The 23,246-nt window shown below is 34.9% G+C and overlaps 1 protein-coding gene across 1 annotated transcript; it reads right to left on the bottom strand.

The window, feature by feature from the left end:
* Nucleotides 1–11,706: 11,706 nt before the first annotated feature.
* LOC144970306 (uncharacterized) lies at nt 11,707–23,197 on the bottom strand. The gene is made up of 2 exons (XM_078909798.1): nt 21,729–23,197; nt 11,707–19,123 (listed from the first exon to the last, which is right to left on the bottom strand). The coding sequence occupies exon 1, from the start codon at nt 23,006–23,008 to the stop codon at nt 21,761–21,763; it is 1,248 nt and encodes a 415-aa protein (XP_078765924.1). The 5' UTR covers nt 23,009–23,197; the 3' UTR covers nt 11,707–19,123; nt 21,729–21,760.
* Between the last annotated feature and the right edge of the window lie 49 nt (nt 23,198–23,246).

Below are 23,246 nucleotides of genomic sequence, written 5' to 3'. Positions count from 1 at the left end.
TAAGTAATGACTGTTCAGACTTATTGTTCTATGATGTTTATTTTTATTGAAAAGATTCTGAACTATATATATAGCGCTGATATTTCTATGATGCGAGCCTTTTGTAAATAGTTTTGTGATCGAATCGTCTGTTTCATTCATCAAGTCATCGATTATTACCAATCTTCTCTTCCCATCCTCCCATTCTTGCCATCTCGGTAATCCTTCTACAAATGAAATTGATTTTAGCTTTTCAAAAATAGGTTGCCATTCCGAGTAACACCACACTATCTCTGCTGGGGTTGGTGACATGATGTGTTCTATGTTATCTAGAAAGCGTATTACCCACATGGTCTTGCCCGAACACGTTGGTCCAGAGATTAGACAGTTAAAGGGGTGTTGAAATCTAACATCTATCATTGTTATTTCTGGTTGTTCTTCAGTATGTGTAATTAGATCAACAATCTAGATCAAGAGTGGAAGAGTGGTGATACCATCTGGGCATACCTTCCTTTTTATATAGAAATATGAAAGACTGGCTCGCTCCTGTTTATAGCTGTACACGTGGGCATCAATAGTTCTAAATCCCCTATTTACACCTGACCCGCTAGTTTTATTCTTTAAAACATTCAGATATTTTTCTTTAGTAAGTTCGTTTAGCCTTTACTCAAACCTTTGCAACTTATTTTTGTTTTCTTATCACTGAAACAAATGTATGTTTTTGAGCAAAGCGCAACACCCCCGTCTCCTTCATATTCCAATTTGAACAACCCGGGTGTTCTTTTCTCATGCTTTTGATAAATTTCACAACAAAGAGATGGAACAAAGCCGGTTTTGTTTGAAACGAATTCGTTGTGGTGAGTTTTACAGGCAATACTGGGAAACCAATCACCATATTCCTGATAAAATTCATCAATGAACGATGGTTTAATCATCTTAGTCAAATCATTTTCACTAAAGGCGATATACAATGAGTCTGTATCAGTTTCAAACAGCTGATAATCCATCCTTGGAATAAACCGATCAATAAAATCGTAATGAAATTCCAACATTCTAAGTTTTGCGTAAGAATATACTACTGAGCCTATCTGAATCGGTAAATACCAGCGAATATTGGTTTTAACAGATTCTATTTCATGTAACTTCGGGGTCAAAGGTGTCATTTTCCTAAATAAAGGAGAGTTGACCTTTTGAGAAATGGTTTCATCATCTTCCGAATAAAAAACTGTCATATGTTTGTCTAGTCCTTCTAGGGTTTTTCCATACGCTGAATTTCCCATCAGTTTCATTGTCTCTGCAAGTATACCATACTTTTTGTCCCTATCACCTTCACGTCTGGCATTAGACACGGTTTCAACAAATGTCGAAAAACATTTTTTCGGGACATATTCAATTATTTGCATGATATCATCGACCAGAAGACCATGATTCAAATACCACTTGAGCAAGGGTGTTGTCAGTAAAATCCCTCGAGCATGGTAACTACTGATCAAACTACGTCTAGGTTGTGTTAATAGATTATGATCAATGGCAAATTGTTTCATCGTTTCACCTATATTTTCTCTATAAATCATTGTATTTTTGAATATCGGAGGCATGTCAGCGTAGTACGGGTAAAGATGAGATGGAACTCGAATATCACACTGGACAAGCCCGAATAAATCATCATTCATGACTGCGCAAACGATAGCTTCTTTTGTAATAGATTTCAATTTACTGAAAGGATCTTTACGGGGAGGTAACTTTCTGTCTAGGTAGGCTCGAATGCGAGGATCACTTTTTTTTAATTTTAACCATTCGCACTCCCACATAACCACTACTTCGAGATTAAGCTCTTTTCTCAAATAATTCAATTTTTCCTCTGTCTTCCGTTTTCTTTCTAAAAAACTCTGGCCAAATATATTTTTTTCAGATCGATTTAAGTCACACTTACTGTGGCCGTGTATCCAGCAACCAAAATATTCGAACACGAGAGATTGATTTGCGTCAGACCACCAGCCATCGGCTTTGTACTTCTTTTTACTTCCCAAAACTTTCTCAGTACTATTAAATTTGTGTTTGATGTGAATGTTTCTTCTATAACTTTCCCATTCCAACCACGAACAGGCTTCCTGTCCATATGGATCGAGTTTCTCAGCTCTATAGCCTCTACTTTTACGTCTTCGTATCGCTAAATCTGTCGGCATGTCTTGTCCTAAACAATAGAGATAAAGACTGTTCGCGTCATAACCTTTTAGACTCTTGACGAGTTTGTCGCTATTACCTCTAATAGATGTTACATCTTTCTCTACATAACGAGTAAATATGATAGAGGGACCTCCACATACGTTGCTACGCATTAATTGATGCAAATCTTTATTTTTTTCATTAAATAAAGAAAAAATGATGTTTTCTGGAATGTTTTTGATTAAATATCTGAGTGTAACGCCTGGAATTGAAAGTGCGTTTTTAAAAATATCCAGTCCTAGGTGTTTATAGAACTCTGTTTGTCTATCGAGAGCGGTTAACATTGGAACACAATCCCTTAAGTTATACCATTTTAGGAAATCTAGCATTGTCGACATTTTTTCTTCTTTCCATATTCGCTGACAATATTTGTAATCTTCTTCAGAAATGTCGCTATTTTTTAGAACACGATGGAACGCTGCTCTAGGCGGAAGTGATGTTTCTTTTAATTTATCCAAAGTATCAAAATATTCGTAAGGAAAAAAAACCCTTTTTTTCTTCAACGTTATACGCATTTAAGTACTGGGAGTAGCTGAAACCGGGGGCAAGGTAATTGGTAATATCTAGAAATTTTAGTTTTTCGTTGCTGATACACAAGAAGGCGTGACTTTTTTTTACAACTTTCAGGTCATTTGTCTTTAACAACCTTTTGATTAAGAATTGTTTCAATACATTTAAATCGTAGTTTTTGGAATTAAACCCGACAACAATCATTTGTTTCAAGTAACGGTCTAAAATCTGCTGCTGTTTTTGATTATCCTCAATTTGTTCATAAGCGTGGTGAAATACAACGTCACGGAGATAAGAAAAGGCGTGATCGCTCACTGTCTCTAAATAATCTACCATGCGATCTACCAGCGCCTGGGGATCGTTCTCTGATACGAAGAACACAGGAGTGTCAAATCCTGGAACATTAGTTGCGATAGCTATCGACATGGGTACATGCTTGAGCGTATAAGTTGTTTTAGAAGTCGTGGACTTTGGTTGTTGAATATCATCTTTTTCAAAATAAGATTCGATATCAAAAACGCATCTAAATGGGTATACGTAATCAGGACTGATATCAATTCCCTCTTCTCTCAGTTTTTCTAGATCGGTCAAAGCGAGTTGATACACACCACCAGGGTAATGGTGACGTATTTTATCTCCTTGGCATATTTTCTCATGAGCTAAAAACCTCTTGTGAGAATTCCATAATTTGTTGCATTTATTACAAGTAAAAGTCTTAACAACTTGATCAATATTCTTGATATAGCAAAAGTGATTGTGATGGAGTAGAACGCGCATGGTAGCCGAATGAGTATAGTCGCTTCTTTTCATTAAAGTAAATCGAGATGATGCGACGTCGATATATTTGTAAATATCAATATTTACATCAAAAAGTTTCTCTAATTTCTCAATTTCGGTTCTAATCTTAGTTTTCTTGTTCTCCATTTTGTCCATCTCGTCCATTGACGAATTTTTTTTCTCGAACAAATCTAATACTTTTGGTATTATCTTCTTTAACTCTTTGACCTCTTCGGTGTCTAATGCGATCCCCTTTCTCTGGGGGATTAATTCGTTGTCCTTGTCAACATAATAGCGTATGTGAGTTTTTAATTTGCCCTGAAACTCGCCTACACTTACGAAAATATTTCTTTTTCCAATTTTTTGAGGTTCCATGGTTGAATTGTTCTTCTCCCCTCGTGGTAAAGTAGCTTTCATCACTCTCTATTATATATAGTTCTCGTCAATAATTTCTTGCCAAAAGATATCGATAAACGTGACTTGACATCGCGTAATTCTCTGATAAAACGTGCAATAATGAAATGACTTTAAACGCTTAATCTCCATAGACCAAGCAAGTGTTAGTTTTAAATGATAAGAATTGGGAAATTCAATACAACAACCGTGTCGGTTTCATGAAAATTTAACAGCCTGTTGAAATAAATATGTAAGGAACAAATGGATCTTTAATCAATACAACGCAATAAGTCTTTTTTTTTTTGATACTATTGATTATGTTTCATCTTTTTTCGCTGAGTAAGCTTTCTGCGCGATTATGGGCTTTCAGAGAAGATAGGAATCGTAAGAAAACGACGAATTGTTTTGCTCACAACCATGTGTCGTATTCACACACCGATTCTTTATTGATCAAATTGTAAGGCGTCTATCTATCGCACGAAAATGTCTCAAGTTCAAATCCGAATAGAGATGCGAGATCTATTATGAGTAATTTTGAACCTATGATTATTATTATTCTAAAATATATCAACATTGTTTAAAGTGAGTGTTATTAACTTATGTGACGTTGCATCTTCGTATCTATTCACAGACATTACATTAGGACAATGACATTAAAACATGGACTTTTTGTTATCTATTTTTTAAATCTTATCAATATAGCTATCGCACATCTAAGACGGAAATAATTACAAAGTGGGTAAAACACACAACAATAATACAATCAACACAAGGATTAGATATATCTTATACTATAACACACTTACACTATAATAAAATAATCATAATACATATTAAAGAAATTAACAACGGTTTCTCCTGCGCATGTATGTTAAGAAATAATTACAAAGTGTGTAAAACACACACAATAATACAATTTTAAAAATAACTACAAAGTTTGTAAAACACACGACAATAATAAAATTAACACACGTTTTACATATATATCTTATACTATAACAAACTTACACACTACTATAATAAAATGATAATACATATTTTACAATTTAATAACGGTTTCTCCTACACATGTATATTAACGACATTAATAATTACAAAGTGTGTAAAACACACAATAATACAATTAAAAATAACTGCAAAGTGTGTACAACACACAACAATAATACAATTGACACACCTATTACACATGTGTAATACTATAACACACTTACACACTATTGTTATAAACTGCTGATCATGCAATTTTTTATTTAACAATTTAACAACGGCTTCTCATGCTTTTTATATTACTACTGCAGTACAGTAGGAATAAAAGCATCTTTGATCAATGACGAAGACAAAACTGGAAAAACGGTACAATGCATCACATTCAGTGGCACAGTCGAAACCTTTGAAACAGCTAATGTGTACATAGAAACCCCATACTATACAGGAATAGTGGAATGCTGTATACTTCCCAACCCCGTCGCTGATGTTATTGTTGGCAATATAAAAGGTCTTAAAGACAACCCAACAGATGTAAAAGAATGGTCATTAACCCAAGAAACAGCTTGTCTAGCAGAAACAAGAAAGATGACTAAGACAACAGAGAAGCCAATGACTATTTCTCTAGAACCACAACAATTTGACAGGAACAGGTTCATTGAAGAACAGAAAAAGGACCCGACTTTAACTTCATATTTCAATATCGCAAACAAAGGGACGAAATCAAAAGTTGAATACATCATTGAAAAAGATATTCTGTTCAGGTTACATAGGAAAAGAAACAAAATAGCTAAACAACTGGTCACGCCGAGTATTTACAGAAACAAAATCCTTGGAATAGCGCACGATTCAATAACTTCTGGACATCTTGGGAGCTCTTCCACATTGAAGAGAATATCCGAGAATTTCACATGGCCTGGAATTACTAAAGACATCCGAGAATATGTGAAATCTTGTGACACATGCCAAAGAAGAGTCGCAAAAGGCAGAATACCGAGATTGCCATTAGAGACAACCCCAGTTATTGAAAAAGTTTTTCAAAAAGTTGCAATTGACATTATAGGCCCTTTAACAAAATCAGATAGAAACCATACACACATACTAACACTAGTCGATTACGCAACCAGGTGGCCAGAAGCGATAGCATTGAAATCAACTACATCGGATCACATAGCTGAAGCATTGCTGACAATTTTTACTAGAATAGGCATACCAAATGAGATACTGTCGGACAATGGACCCCAATTTACATCACATATGATGCATGAAACCATGAAACTCATGGGAATCCAACACTCATTCACAACTCCCTACCACCCCCAAGCAAATGGTCTTTGTGAAAGATTTAATGGCACTCTAAAGAATATGTTAAGAAAAGTGTCAGCAGAAAAACCAGATGATTGGGACAGATACTTACCAGCAATCCTATTTGCATATAGAGAAATACTCCAAGAATCTACAGGCTACTCCCCATTTGAGTTGATGTATGGACGATCACCTCGCGGCCCGATCAATATAGTAGCCGACATTTGTAAAGGGAATGAGGAGGACAATAACGAAATTATGTTTGCTTACGAATATGTAAGAAACCTGAAAGACAGAATAGAGGACACATGTAAGCTAGCACAGGAATCCGTCACTAAAAAAGCAGAGAAATACAAGGAATACTCCGATCGAAAAAGCAAGTCAAGAAAATTTGCGATTGGTGACAAAGTACTAATACTCTTACCCGATGACTCGAGTAAACTTTTAGCTACATGGAAAGGACCATTCAAAATAACAGCAGTAAAATCTAATGTTAATTACGAGATTAAAATCAACAACACAACAAAGACATTCCATGCAAATATGCTAAAAAAATATTTTGATAGAGACACAGTGTCGCAACCTATGTTTACTAATATCGAAGCTTCAAATGCAGGTTTAATCATACCGTTGGTCATGGGACACAGACACCCGAGACAGAAAAACAAACAAAAATCGCACAATTGCAACCACCTAAGACAAAAAAAGAAGTACGCAAAGTACTTGGGCTCCTAAATTTTTACAGGAAATACATTTACAACTTCGCGCACATCGCGACACCGCTAACAAATCTGACAAAGAATGGGTCACCGAACAAAATTGTTTGGACAGAAGTGTGTCAGAATAGCTTTAACCAATTAAAGGCATTACTCTGTTCAGAACCAATTCTTAAATTACCCGACATATCAAAAGAATTTGTTGTAAGAACTGACGCGTCTGATAAGGGCATTGCAGGTGTACTATTACAGGAACATGAGGCAGGGACGGCTGGTAATAATGGGCAGGGTGGGCAAATACCAGCCTGTTTTTTCAAGTTATATGCTGTATTACCAGGTCCGAAATAATCTAATTTAAATTAGATAATTTCAAAAGTTACTACTTAAACTTGATACTTCGTACTGAAATCAATTTGTGTGTATTTTTTATAGATTGCGAAACACCATGCACCCCGTAATGCATAAACCAGGATACGCTCCTGTTCTTTTTATCACCCCCCCCCCCCCCAACCACTCCACTCCACTCCGCCCACATCGTCATCTCATCGTCACGTCGCCTGACGGTGAACTAACTCCGACTTTTGCTGTCTGGCCTCTCTAGTACTAGGTCGGGCTAATTCAAATGAGCCCACCTTAATAACCAGTGAACACTGAATAGAGATTTTGGCAAACGAACTTTTTATTATTTATTGCCTTACTTGTGCTGGTACCATTGATGTAATGACATTGGGAAGGTTCCAGTATTGAATTAAATTTATTAACTTACTAATATTATATCAATTTAGTATTAATTTGTGTTGTTTTTTATATATTTGTTTATCCATTTAAATTATTTCTTTTTTTTTTTCTCGTTTTCTTTAGTACTTCTCAAAACTCATTTATTTAAATTTTCTTATTTGTTTTTTTTGTTGTTTTTTTTTTTGTTTTTTTTTTTGTTGTTTTTTTTTGTTTTTGTTTTTTAACAAATTAATTTGTTAGTTCTTTTTTTTTTATTCTTAAAGTAATTACCGCTGTATTTTTATTGCCAGACTAAATAATTTTGCAAAACAATGTAATGTTCTATTGTATTCCCTCTAATAAAATAAAACACTTTTATTCAAAAGTCACGACTAAATAAATATATAAAATACAACCACCATTTTGGTTTTCTCAACAATTGAATTGGTATACGAGAAATACTCTTCTGAGTAAGGAGAGAGTTGAATTCTAACTAAGTTATAGAGGAAATAAATACGTTTAAAGGAAGGGTGGGCAGATTCCGTACTTGCCCGTCCTGAAGCTAATACATACATAAGATGGTTCGCGATGAAGAGGCGGGAAGCTAGGGGTTGGTTGGGGAATGAGTAAAGATAACACGGTCGTTATTGTGATAGTCTAACGAATGCATGAGGAGAGATTGGTAACATTCTTTTGTCTTAATTGTATTGTGTGAATTATTGGCGAAAGCCTAAGATTAAATAAACTTTGTAATATCGTATGGTAACCATCATTGTCGACGACATCGTCGTTGTCATCATAATCATCATCATTATCATCATCATCATCATCATCATCATCATCATCATCATCATCATCATCAACAACAACAACAACAACAACAACAACAACAACAACAACAATATTAACAACAAGTACAACAATAGCAATAAAAACAATATCAACATCATCATACAATTTCCGTCATCGTCTCCACAACTATCATTCTAACCAACAGCACCACCAAAACCACTATCATAATTACATCCTCTATCACCGCCTCGTCTACCTCCTCCTCCTCCTCCTCCACCACCACCACCGCTACCACTATTCCAACCACTACCACCACCGGCACAATCATTCTAACCACCAAGACAGCAGTAAAAATGATGCAATTACAGCTCTGAATGAAACTCGAGTCATATCGCTGTTGTTGCTTCTCGATGAAAACTTTAAGGTTACTACATACTACTGAAAACCAGTAATGTAACAGAAATATTAATCTCGCCGTTGAGGGATTAAAGCATCTCTTTAATTTTTCGAGTGAACGAAATGGACTTCTATTGTCAAGGTGTTGTCGCATTATGTCTCGTCGCTTTATTTTTTAGTTGTATTTTCTTTCGTGATTAATTTTTGATTACGTTTGGAATAATTAAAATCTACTGGTATTGTCATTTCATTGTGAATGTGATTATTTGTGGTTGAAATTTTTTTTTAAAAGGTGAAAAAAAAATTATAATTAAAAAAAAATATATATATATATATATATATAATATATATATATATATATATATATATATATATATATATATATATATATATATATATATATATATATATATATATATATGACCGGATCATCTTTGCCCCACCACTGTAAATAGGCTCGAACCGCCACTGACATGAGGGAACTCTAATGCCTTGCTTATATGCAAGCAGAAAATTATTGGACAGAGAATCACGATACTCTGTAATAGAGCGTGAAGGACTGGCCATCGTCTTTGCTTTAAAGACATTCAGCAGATATCTACTGCTAAAAGAGTTTGTGGTCGAAACGGACCATAAACCACTCACGTACATAAGAAATAACAAAATGAATAATAGTAGAGTACTAAGGTGGAGTCTATTTTTGCAAAATTACTCTTTCAGTATCTCTCACATACCAGGCTGTGAAAATATTCACGCCGACCTACTTTCTCGATTAGTGTAAACACGTGAGAAGGGTATAACTTAACCTCCCATGCATACTGTTAGTTACCTCGCAAATTATGCCAAATCAGAACGCACAATTTCGATAATTTTATTTGTAAACATGATGACCTAACTTAATGTAACATTGAGTATTGTTTGGATATATATACCATACCCATTCATGATTTGGGAAATCTTCTCTTTATCTATTATTGTTATGAATTTTCACTCATTTATGATTAATAATTGAAATGTCAATATTCCATTTACATTTTCATTCAGTAAATTACCTTCATATCATCGACTTAAATCATGCTTCATTGCCATCACTATTGTTTATCACAATGATTTGTAATCACATTGCCATCATGTTGTTCATCACAATGATTTGTAATCACAATCTTTCATTGTTATTGTCACCCATTCATATACCTACGTTAATATAAACATTTCCATGTCTAGTTAATAAATAATTTAATTGTAGCACAAATCATAACAATGGATTAATGCTAGAGTATCATGATAGTAAATTTACTTCCGTTTGTAAAATCTATCTTTCCCGTAATGGTTAAAGAGTATATTTTAAACGTGGGTGGGGGGTGTCACAGTAAAGGTTGTTCACAATTATCTTATTAAATTTTATTTTATTAAGAACTGAATTCATCTCACTCCAGTTATATTTCGGTAGGCTTAGATAAACTTTACCTTCTTATATTAGATCGTCTTTCCTTTTATAGCCTTCCCTCGAATTAATTTCTAATTAGTGAATACTTTTCGTTCTACATTCTGTCACGTAGCCATTTATTATAAAAGCTGATAGGTCTAACACTCTACACTCACTTTCTCTCCACAATCTATGCCGGACGGCCAGTCGCTCTATTCCTATATATATACTGGAAGATTTTTATCTTTTGGGACTTTGTAGATATTATATCTACACCATTAAGACGCCGGAGCTTTTAACTTTGATTGTATAATCTTCAAGGATCAAACCCAAGCCCGCTGTCAAAGGACTACACAATAACTTCTTACCAATTGCCTGGAAGTGGAATTTTACGAGTCCGATCCTGTTATCAGAGGAATAGATCATCCAAGCCCATCAACTGCCTGGAAACGTAAACTTATGAACCTGACATATTATCATAAGTTACGTAAAATATTCATATCTCTATTTGTAACTGCCACGATCACTGTTTATCTCTTTTAATTAAATTCCATCATTATTTTTATTTCATTGTAAACAAATCGTTAATTGTTTTTCATTTATAGTAACTAGTAAATTCTGGGGCCTCATTCTACATATATCTTTATGCATAGTCGAGTAGCTCTTTACTCACTTGAGACCATGACAATAACAGATGATTTACAAGGGGAAAAAAATCATCTCCCCGAAACCATTTGACTATTTCCCTTTCAGCCAAGGACTCTGGCAAGAGCCAGGACAAAATCAAGTAATCCCATTCCAAGTTAAAGACAGAGCAACTCAGAAAAGATATAGGGATATAGAAGACACAGCAAGTGACCTCCTGCCCACCATGACATGTCGAAAGACCCCACCCAGTGAATCATATTACAAAATATGCTTATATACAATAATAAAATAACATCTTTAGAGAGGAGACGATTTACAAGGAAATAAAAATTATCACAAAAAGATAAATCCATCGATTTGTTTCCTTCTCACTCTAGAAAAAAGAATGCAGGCAGCACTCAGGTGGAAACAAATGAAATTTATGGTCTCATGTTTTATAAAGTGAATTATCATATAAAAATATTAAAAAGAGAGGTGATTTACAATGAAAAAAAAAATCTCTCACAAGAAGAGACAAGTCATTCATTTAATCTCTCAATCCCGTCCAAGCTGAAGACCAAAGAAGGCCCCTGTCAAAATTAAATGGTTTCAGTCCTGAACAAGGACACAAACCTTTGTCAGTGGAAGTAAGGGAACATAACCCGTCAATTTCATTCCAAGAGGACAGAAAGCAAACCGGAAAAGGAAACGGATATAGGGGGAGGATAGAAGACACAGCAATAGTGATCTATCCACCCACCTTGGGAGGTCAAAAGACCCCACCCAGATTCAGATCAAGAGAAGAGAAGAATGAAATGAAATAATAAAATAAAGAAAATGGAAAGAGAAAAAAAATTAATTCAGCATCAGATATCTTAGTTTTATTGAATCATAATATTATTTAAAGAAAGGCATTTTGTTCATTGAAAATAAAAATAAAAATCATCCAAATACACGACAAAAATAACTGTGGATCAGTCCATGTGTATTTTAAATTGTAATAATCAATATTATTATATTATCATTGTCATTATGAAAATCAGCTGATGACAACACAGAAAGTACAAATAAGTACGATGTTATATTATAAGGGTCTTTTACAGAGGTTTTGACATTCAAATTCAAAGGTCATTTCAGCGCCAGTAACAGGGAAAATGGTGGGGAAGTTAAAGTTACAATATTACAGGTCAACATTAACAAGCACACAATAAAAAGTAAGATCAAAGGGGACTAGGCCAAACATGGAACAGAAGTCGATTATAAGAGCAATCAATTTATCTGTTTCGCTTCAGACCATCTAAAAAAGTTCCAGTCAGAAACTTGAGGACGATCAAGCCAAGAAGTCTTCACTTAACGGATTACGAAAGATCATTATAAATAAAATGATATGACATAGAAATCTGATTTACGAGGTCAAAATATCACAGATAAAAAAAAAGGAGACATGACATTCACTAGACTGTTTCCTCCAAGAAGTTAGTTATTGTTTATAAGGATTTCACAGCGCTTGTGACATTAAAGTTCAAAGTTCATTTCAGCGCCAGTTAAAAAAGAAAGATGACAAAATATTTGAATGCTCGAGAATTGAGCATGGTCAAATGGATAAATCATAACCGAATTATTTTTGTTTATATATAGGGTTTTATGGCTCCTACACCTTTAATAAAATGTAAAAAAAAAAAAGGAAGATAAAAAAAACAGTCAAAAGATTTATAAAAAAAGCTAACAAGCACTAAAAAAAGGAGGGCAAAAAAGACAAGCTCAACAGAGACAAGTACATTCAAGAGCAAGGCATCCTTGTAACTAATCTGAAACCATCAAAAAGATCTGAAATGCCACTGTCAATGATTTTCCACCAACATATAACGTTGGTAAAGTATACGACAAGGAGATGTTTGTTTTTAAGGGTTTTACAGCGCTTGCAACACATTTAGGTTATATCAGTGCCAGTAAAAAGGAAGAAAATGGGATAGTAAAAAGTTCTAGTATTACCATAAAAGCACCCAAGAGAAAGTAAGACAAAGGGGAACTGGGAACGAATAGGAATCAGATGTAGATTCCAAGAGCTTACCACCAATGTACTTAGTTTTGAGATCACCTATAAGTCTCATCTGGACACAAACACAAAATCCAACAAAGAGAAATACACTCAAATGCTTACATTATACATTCAAAATAACAAATATAATAATACATAACTGAGAGATGATTTACAAGGAAAAAAATTCACCTCCCAAAACAATAAGTATGAATTTGACTGTTCCCCAGGGCCAGGACAAAACCAAGAAATCGCATTCTAAGACAAAGACAGAAAGCATGTTGGAAAACAGATATAAGGGGAAAGAAGACACAGTATGTACACCCATGCCCACTATGGGAGGTCAGGTACCCCACCCAGGACAAGGAGATGCTTTCTAAGGGGAAAAAAATATGATCTCTCATAATAAGATAAATTTATTTGACAATATTCCTCTCGGCAAACAACTCCCATGTAGGACCAAGGTGAAATCAAATTGTCTCACTCCAAAACAAGAACATAATGCTACATGGAAAGGAAAAATGACATAGGAGGATAGGAGAGATAAAAGGTTGTGGACTGAATAAGAATTCATCCGTCCAGAACATGTTTTCATTTTTAAGGGTTTTACTGCGCTTGCAACACATTTAAGTTATATCAGCACCAGTAAATAGGAAGAAAATGGGATAGTTTTTTTTTGTTTTTTTGTTGCTTTAGGTCTCTTCCAACACAATTGAGGTTATATGAGAGACCGCTGAAACAAAAAAACAAGCAATCTAACAAAAATAGTACAAATGTAAATCAAAATCATAACCTAAAGATATCATAAGCTAAATTATAAATAACCAAGAACAAACAGGCAGAAGATTTACAGAAAAAAAAATATCCCCTGTCAAAAATACAATCACAAACCAAAGAAGCAGGATAAGCTAGTAAAGAGAAGAAGAAACGACATCACTATCGGATCGTACACCCATGCGAACATCATAGGTATATGATTCAAGGGTGATGCTCCCATCCAATCACCCGCAAATGGGATAGTAAAAAGTTCTAGAATTACAACTAAAGCACCCAAGAAAAAATAAGACATAGGGGAACTGGAAACAAATAGGGATCAGATGTAGATTCCGAGAGCATACCACTAATGTACTTAGTTTGAGATCACCTATAAGTCTCATCCGGACACAAGCACAAAATCCAACAAAGAGGAATACACTCTAATGCTTACATTATACATTCAAAATAACAAATATAATAATACATAACAGAGAGATGATTTACAAGGAAAAAGATATCATCTCCCAAAACAATAACTATGCATTTGACTGTTTCCCTCCCAGCTAGGACTCCGGTCAGGGCCAGGACAAAACCAAGTAATCTCATTCCAAGACAAAGACAGAAAGCATGCTGGAAAACAGATATAAGGGGATAGAAGACACAGAACGTATCCCCCTGCCCACTATGGGAGGTCAGGATCCCCACCCAGCGCAAACTAGGGCAGTAGTAGAACATCAAAAAGGAAATTGGACAAAAGAATTAGAATCCCATACAGTCAGAAGCATTACATTTGTCAGCACAACATATAAATTACAATATCATTACATATCACAATAATCTCAATGGAATGAGTTATATTACATATTTACACACATACTCACAAAAAAACAAACAACAAATAATACTTTTGATAACAAACAGCTGAGTGGATTGAGCTTTGGATTAATCAAGACCCTAATTTCAGTTCTCTTGAACAAGAGACTCAGTCTCCATTGTATTTCACTATGAATGAAATGACAAAATTCTTCAAATAATATATATATAAAAAAAAAAACCCCACCAAAAAAAAACAAAACAAAAAAAAAACGTCGAGCAGTCTTCAATTCTTTCTTCAAGATGTTCATCAGTGATGATACTCACAAAAAGTCATAAATAAAGGAGGAAAAGTCTCGGAAAAACGGAAAACTCACCTAGAACATTCTTGCACCACAGGAAAGTAGGCAGGATGACTTCTTTTGAGTACTTGAAGAGTACTAGTGTGTTTTGGGCCTCTTTCTAGGTGGGGGCCCAACCTGTTTGGAGTGCTTCTTTATATGAAGCTCATAGTCTGTTTTAATTGCCTTCTCCCGGACTGCCTTTGCTTGCTTTTTTGTTTCCGCCTTTACAACTGCTTGATCAAACATTTGTCTTTTTCTTTCCTTTTCCTCTTTCTGTTTTTGCAACTCAGCATGATACTTGCTGCGAGATTTTTTAATGCAACTTATCAGGACAGGATCAATTTCACTGTGATCTATGTCTTTACAACATCTGCTTGTAACATTGCCTCTAAACAATCCACTAATAGTCAGTCTTTCAGCCTTAGATCCAGAGGCTCCCATGATGCCTGTTAGGCAATATTACTTTTTTTTCTGGCAGAGACAACATTGTTAACAGCCAGGTACTCATTTTACACCTCAGTACGGTGAGAGAATGTGAGTAAAGAGCCTTTTCCAAGGACTCAACTATGCACTGAGCGAGGCTCGAAGCCAGGGCCTTCCGAAAGCGAGTGTCACACCACAAGACCACATAGCCGCACCAGTTCATAATCATAAAACAAAACCCCATTGATAATAGTACACATTTCCTTTCTCTAAAATTAACAAAGTCAACAAGGATGCAGTTACCGCAAATTGAAAGGATAGACAAGAATTACATTAAATCAGATGACATAGACTGTTAAAGTTAATTTCTTCATGACAAATATTAAGAGGTGTGAAAATTTAGTTCTACATAGATGCAAACATAAAACTAGTTGTGATTAATGGCAGATATTAATTCAAATTGAAAACGATAGGCAGAAAACCAAACATCTCAAGTCTAGTATTACGGCCATGTTTTATCCATGAATAAACCTGAAAGCGAGGTTTATTTTGTAACTAACTATCTACTTTTGATTGTGCCAAATCCACCAGTCTGAGTAATGATTTGTCTCCTCCATTTATAAAGTTTGCATCTTATTTCCATAGTTTCATTGTATATTCTGTTTGCTTGTATTTAAGGTTTTTATGGCGCTGGTGACATATTTAGGTCAAATCAGCATCAGTAAATGGGATAATAAAAAAATTCTAGAATTACAATAAAAGCACCAAAGAAAAAGAAAAAGTAAGACAAAGGAAAACGGTACGAATAGGGAACAGATATAGATTCCAAGAGCATACAATCATTATGCATAGTTTGAAATCACCTAAAGTCTCATCAGGCACAAGCACAGGATCCCACTTAGAGGAACACACTCGAATGCTTACACTATTCATTCAAAACAACATAGATAACAGAGAGATAATTTACAAGGAAAAAAAAAAATCAGCTCCCAAAACTTTAACTATATATTTGACTATTTCCCTTCCAGCCAAAGGACAAAACCAAGTAATCTCAATCCAATACAAAGACAAAAAGCTAGTTGGAAAACAGATAAAGGGATTTAGAAGACATAGTAAGTATCCTCCCTGTCCACTATTGGAGGTCAGGAACCCAACCCAGATTGTATAGTTTCTACTAGTTTTAAAGGTTATACAATTGTTAAAAGTAAAAGGGGCTCTCATCAACATGATACTATTTTTGTTTGCTGTTACTTGCTTTAAGCAGTTTTCCTGTGCGTGTGACACTTTTAGGGCATTTCAGCTCCAGTAAAAAAAGGAATATATGATGGGATAATCAAAAGATTTAGATCAAGCCACCTAACTTAGAAAAAAAAAAATAAGACAAAGGAGAATCCAAGGGCAACATATCTTTGAAGCCAGCCTGAAGCTCCCTAAAAGACACTGCTAAAGGATCCCCAGCAAAAAGGATACACTAATATGTAATAAAATAAGCATAATAATTCTCTCTGATATTTATAGACAAAACCATGTTTCCTTCTCAGCTTAAGACTCCATGCAGAACCCAAATGCAACCATTATAGTCCCATTCCAGAACAGGGACACAAATCCATATGGAGAAGACAAATGATAAAGGGGTATAGAGGAGAACAAGGATGAGGGACAATGAAGAATCTTCTAGCTCAGGGGCGGCCAATGTTCCTCCACACCAAAGGGGATTCCACCCATCGCACATATTATTTTACATTCATTTAAGAATATTTAATCTAAACAATACCTAATACAGATAGAAAATAAGTACAACTTCATGCCTTAATATGTGATAAAATAAATAATTTAGATTTTTAAAAATAATAATGAACAATTTGTATAAATTTGACTCATCTTGCAAAACACGAGATAGAAAAATAATTTGGTTAGTCTGTAGCTTAAATTTCAGTCATCATTAAAAACCAAAACTTCCATCAAGGTTTCTAGTGGATACCACATATTTTATAACATAATAAGAAAAGGACATTAATTACAGTGACGTGTTGGAGTTAGTATTTTGGAAATTAATAGTTCCTGCCTTGAAATCAATAAATCAATCGGCTTACAGTACAGGTACATCAGTTATGTTATTTTCAAAACCAAAAGAGATTTATGACAAAAAACCAACTGACTTTGGCCATGTTAGAAAAAATCAGACAATTGTATGATGAAGCTTTAAACAAATTATTGATTAATCTTGATGATCAATATTTGATTTGATGGTGAATTTGATTATAAGAAAACTATTCTAATTAGTATTTGTATGAATTTCATTTGTTGTCATGACAGTAATGATCAAAACTGTATTTTGACTTTTCATTCGTCTCTTTTCTTCATATCAGTCATAGTATTACATTTTAATCTAATTTTCAAACTCCACATTCCAGTTCAGTAAGCAATTAATCTCAAGAAAAGAAAAAAAAATAAAAATATCCTAATGACTTTTGATGGAAAGTATGCTCCACTACTCAGCCAGAATGATGTGTGACTGGCACTAATGCTTGCATCATCAACGAGTAAGAATAACTTTTATGAGACATTGCCAGATAAAAAATACCCTGTTTCTCTTCAAACTATCAGATCCAATCACTTGGTGTTAGGGTCACTGATAAATACTTCTAAAAATATTTTTGGAAATACTCTGAATGGAGAAAAATGACAAGTTAGTCTTTCTGTTCAGCTGGCTCAGAGTAAGTCAGGTCTCTCAATCACCTCCGACAATTGTTCTGAGCAGTGCATAGTTGAGTCGGAAAAGGCTCTCTACTCATTCTCTAACTGTATTCAGGTGTAAAATGACTACATGGCTGCTAACAGCGTTGACTTTGTCAGAAAAATATTTAATATCCTGTATCTCATCCTACATGGTAAGTGTTGCTGTTAGCAGGACCCTTTGTAAAGCACTTTGACTTTGAGCATGTTTAGTGGATATTGCGCTATACAATAGCTTAGTTTTTTTTGTTTTTAAAAAAAATAATGATAGTGCTGTATCACTGGTTGTCAACCAAGCTACTAGTACGGGACTTAATTCATCCGGAAGCAAGTGATTTCAGTGGACCAAAAGTTTTGTATTGACTGTCAATTTGGACTTGCCATTTACCGCAGTATAAATGTCACTATACAGAGCTCTTTTACTTAACTGTATGTTGTAATATTGAATTTTTTTATTACCAATGAGATATAGGGAAAAAAAAATCGGGTCTTGAGCACCATATCCCTATAAGTAAGTGAGCTGAAATGTAATTAAATAAAAGTGAATTGATAAGGTGTCGATATGACTGGTTTAGACTTGGATACATTCCTTTCTTTTCCAAGGAAATGAGAGGAGATTTTATTGTAAACTTTCCATTACAAAATCCCACTTCCAGATTGAATGGGGCAACTCCAGCATTTTAAAAACGAGATATAAATTTTTCTATCAAATGAGTAATATTTAAAATTGGAAAGTAATGCTCTTGATACAAAAATAGCAATGATGAGTCAAATGTATTGAAAAGATATAAACTATGAATTCTGAAACGGTACAAAGATTTTTCTCCCCATTAAGTGGTTAAAATGAAGTGGTTTTATTATGGTTCGCATTTTTTTTGTCATCCCTATGAAGAGCAATAGATTTCTTTATTTGGAAAAAGATACATTATATTAATGAAGAAATAAATAGTGTTATAAATTAGCTATAACATCAGTTTAAACGCATGTTTATATATATCATAATCAAGTTTGGAAAGAATCACAACAAAACAGAATCTGATGAAGGTTGTCCCTAAGCAGATTTCTTTCGATTTTGTGCACAGGACCAGAGAAAGAATCAGGATTCCAGAACCTCCAAACGATCAACCAGATATGTTCATGAAAGACTTGGGGAAAAGTGAAACTGAAAAAGAAAATGTTTTTAAAAAAGTTGTGAATGAATTACATTATGATCATAAGCTTCACTGGTAACAATGAGTTGCAAAATTAAAACAAAATAATTTTTATAAACCTGCTATAAGTTGGTTACTGACACCACATCTAAATCATTGCAATATCACTGTGATGATCAGTTGTATCAAACTGGTAATTTGTTGAGATGAACAAGAGAAAGAGAAGTTGTAATGACAGTGTTATTTGTTGTAGTAGTGGTGGAAGGGATGATGATGTAATGGTAGTTGTGTTGCAGTAGTGGTGGTAGGAATGATGATGTAATGGTAGTTGTGTTGCAGTAGTGGTGGTAGTTGTACTAGTGATGGTAGTTGTTTTGGTAGTGGTCGTAAGGATGATGATGTGGTGGCAGTTGTAGTAGTGATGGCAGTTGTTGAAGTAGTGGTGGTATGGATGATGATGTGATGGTAGTTGTAGTGCTAAGGGATGGTGATGTGGTGATAGTTGTAGTAGCAATAGTGGTGGTAATGTTGAAGTAGTGGTTGTAGTTGTAGTAGTAGTAGTGGTAGGCATCCTTTCAGCTCAAGAAACGAAGGTAAAAAATATAGAATGCCTGGCTTTCCTTCACCAGTGTATGTCGATTTTGCCACAGCAGATAGCCTGGCCTTGACATTTATTTCTAGGACTTGGCAATGTGAGCAACACATGGAAGTACAAGCAAGATAGAAGTGAAAAACAAACATAGAAATGAAATAGTACAAACGAAATAGTTTTCACAACAAAATCAAGGAGTAATTTTGGGTGAAATGATTTGGCATTGCCATGTACTCATATCCCAAATGAAAAATAGTAGTATTAAAAGCATAATAAAATGTGTCTTCAATAATGCATCAATTAATCCAATCTACTACGCATTCCGGTTATCCACAAATCGTATGTTGTTGTGTGTGGTGACACCCCCCCCTCCTCTAAAAAGATTGATTTTTAAAAAAGCCTTGAAAAATTATGTGGTGAAGACATGCGATAGGTAAAATTGTGCCCACTGCATATATGCCGGGTGCTGTGGCATTTTCCTGGAGGGACAAAATGATTGATCAGTTGGAAACAAAGGACAAGAGACCAATGTGTGAAAAAACATAAACCTTGTATAGGGGAAGAAAAAAACAGGCTGTGTTTACATGGATGGCTCTTTGCGCAGAAACAAGCTAGCAGGCCCAGTTTGGGATATTATAATATTCAAAGGATGCTGATTTTAATGGTATAAGTTTTTCACCAATAACTTAAATTCAACAGAAAGAGAAACTGTTCAACATTCACCTGTTAACAGTAGTAGTCTCCATAGCCATAAAAGATATATATTCAAGATCACACAAGCTGACAAGATGTGCCAACTACATTTCTGCTGTGTCTAGACTTTAAGTGATGCTTTCATGTTTTTGTTATTGGCTGAAAAAGGATTTTGAATGCTAAATGTTCCACGTTTTGTATTTTGTTCTTATTCGAATCTGCTATATATTCATTTTTGTTCAATACTTTTTGCAGTAGACGCTTAATTTTAAAGCAGCATTATATAACGTGCTTAGCTTTACCTAACAAGAGCCTGAAGATGATACTCCATTTGACGTCATTAGACAATCTGAAGACAGAGAGTACAATGTAATTCCTGGCATACAGTCTGAAAACCACTTTCACTAACTTCTTCAAATCTAATGTTGTAAAGCTAGCATGCCTTAACCACCTTAAAAATCAACCCTTTTCAGAACCCCCCCTCCCTTGAAGATTTGTAATTCATTACTGGTTTCACTAATATTCTTCCTGAAAATCACAAAGCTTTCATTATATTTGATATTCTTATCAACGTTCTAGGAATGTTGACTTGTCCATCCTGCACTGAATGTGCATTGCCATTGGCTCTGTCTGGGCACCATTCAAAAGTAAACACATGGAGCTCATAGAATGCGTCCAAAGAAGAGCTACCAAGCCGCTCCCGAGTATGAAAGAGATGACATACGAAGATTAAGAAAACTGAAACTACCAACACAAAGTTATAGAAGAATATGAGGAGACATGATTGAAGTGTACAAAATGTTAAATGGAAAATATGACCAAAAAGCTGGTAATCTACTTAAACTCTGGCCCCGGCACTCCCTGAGGACAGGAACAAGGGGCAACTCTAAGAAACTTTTCACACAAAGGGCCAGACTAGATGTGCGCAAGCATAGTTTCGGTGTTAGAGTGGTTCAAGTGTGGAACAGTCTACCAGAGAAAGTTGTCAGTGCTAATTCACTTAACTCATTCAAGAACAAACTGGATAGCTATTGGAAAAACCAAGAAATCGTCTATGATGCTAGCATCACATTCTGTCTTCACGGTAATCTGCAACTGGAAGAAACAAAGATGACACCAGCGAAGAGGATCATTGAGAACCTGTGCTGGAAATCATCTCTAAGTATCTCTATGTAAGTATCCATTTAGGATTTAAAAACTCTACAATCAACGCTGCTCTCAAGGCCATTGCTACTCCTGAAAATGGCGTTACACGATTTCTTGCTTAAATTGCTTATTAGTTGTGGCTTTATTTTGGAAAATTACAACTGAATTGTTTAATTATTACTTACATAATTTATTAATCCGTATAAGCGACTGGTACTCATCTTGATGAGGTAAAGTAGTTATGATCCTTTTTTGCTGAAATAATTTCAGGGACCACATTTCTATTACCAGCAAACTCAGACCTGTCTTTACTTTGTGAATGTGATAAATTTGATACAGTATGAACACTGTTCCACTCTTTTCCAGCCGAATTGGTTCCTTGTTTATTTAACCCACTACTAAAATAAGTATGATCGTCACGAGACTTTTGTCGAGGAAATGTTGAGCAAGAATAACTTGAAAAATTGTTGCTAGAACTATTAACATTATTTTGTTTAACATATGTATGATCATCTTTCTGTTGATAAGAATGGGTGTTTTTCTGTTGCTCATCTAATTCAAAATAAGCAATGGCACTCCTCTTTTTAAATGGCAATGCAAAAGTCTCAGTAACTTCCATTTTAGAATCATCTGTTCTTGAATCTATTTCATTCATCTCTTGTTCGAAAATACCATGACTGGCAGCAGTGCCATCCCATGTCGCTGTTGCATAAGTATGATCAGCCTTTCTAGGCCAGCAGGGGAACTCTAAAGAATCATTGACAAGTCTGTGAAGCTGACCTGATGATCCACCTTTCCTGTCTTCCGACTTTCGATAACTTGTAGAATTTTTATTTACTTCCTCAAAAGAGCAAGACTTACGAGGTGAATTCTTTCTTACTGTTGGCGGCCACTCACTACAACAATCACTCGTAATGGATTCAGCAGTTATGTTCTCTACTGAGGATGATCTTTTCACATTAATTTCAATATCGTGTTGCTTTGTTTTTTCATCAAAAGAATTAGAAAAACCAAATGAATCATCTGAGCGTTTATGAATTGAACATGTTGGATAAATTCCTTCTCTGGTGGATGGCGATGTCTGAGAATCATAGCTCGCTAATGCTCCTGGACCAGAATGAGATAAACATTGGATATTTTTATCATTTCTCGAATCTACAACACAACTATCAGGACTTTCTGATTGTTTTTTATTGACTCGCATTGCATGTGACTGCGATCGTGTAGTCATCTTATGCGACTTATTCGAAGCATAATTATGATCGTCTTGCAAATTTTCTCGGTTTGATGAATCTTTCTTGTCATCATTTACAATTCGGTTATCAAGGGCTAGGACCATGTCAGCGAATGTCAATAAAGGTGTTGGACCCTGTGACTGAGAATGCGAGGCATGATGCTCATTGAAATTGAAGCCACCAACTCGTGATAAACAAACATTTACGTCACCTGTATCACCAAAAGACATTTTCTTTGAGTCACAGTTACAATATTTAAATTTTATCACAGATTCATATGCCCAAAGGAACTCTTGGAGGAGAATTGCCCTTCAGTGACAACGTTTCTTTCTGTGTAGATGAGGAATGTCATTCATTGAACACGATGCTATTGCTATTCCTCTCACTCATCACTGTTATTTTTTTTTTCTTTTCGTGACGGTCACGACAAGAAAGGAGAATCGCTGACAGCTTCCGTCCAGACAGAAA

This window comes from Berghia stephanieae, chromosome 4 (assembly GCF_034508935.2).
Source record: "Berghia stephanieae isolate SIO BIC M18660-M18661 chromosome 4, UCSD_Bste_1.3, whole genome shotgun sequence".
Classification (NCBI taxonomy): Eukaryota; Metazoa; Mollusca; class Gastropoda; order Nudibranchia; family Aeolidiidae; genus Berghia; species Berghia stephanieae.
Note: the sequence above shows the minus strand (reverse complement) of the source record. Positions and strands in the feature narration are given on the sequence as shown.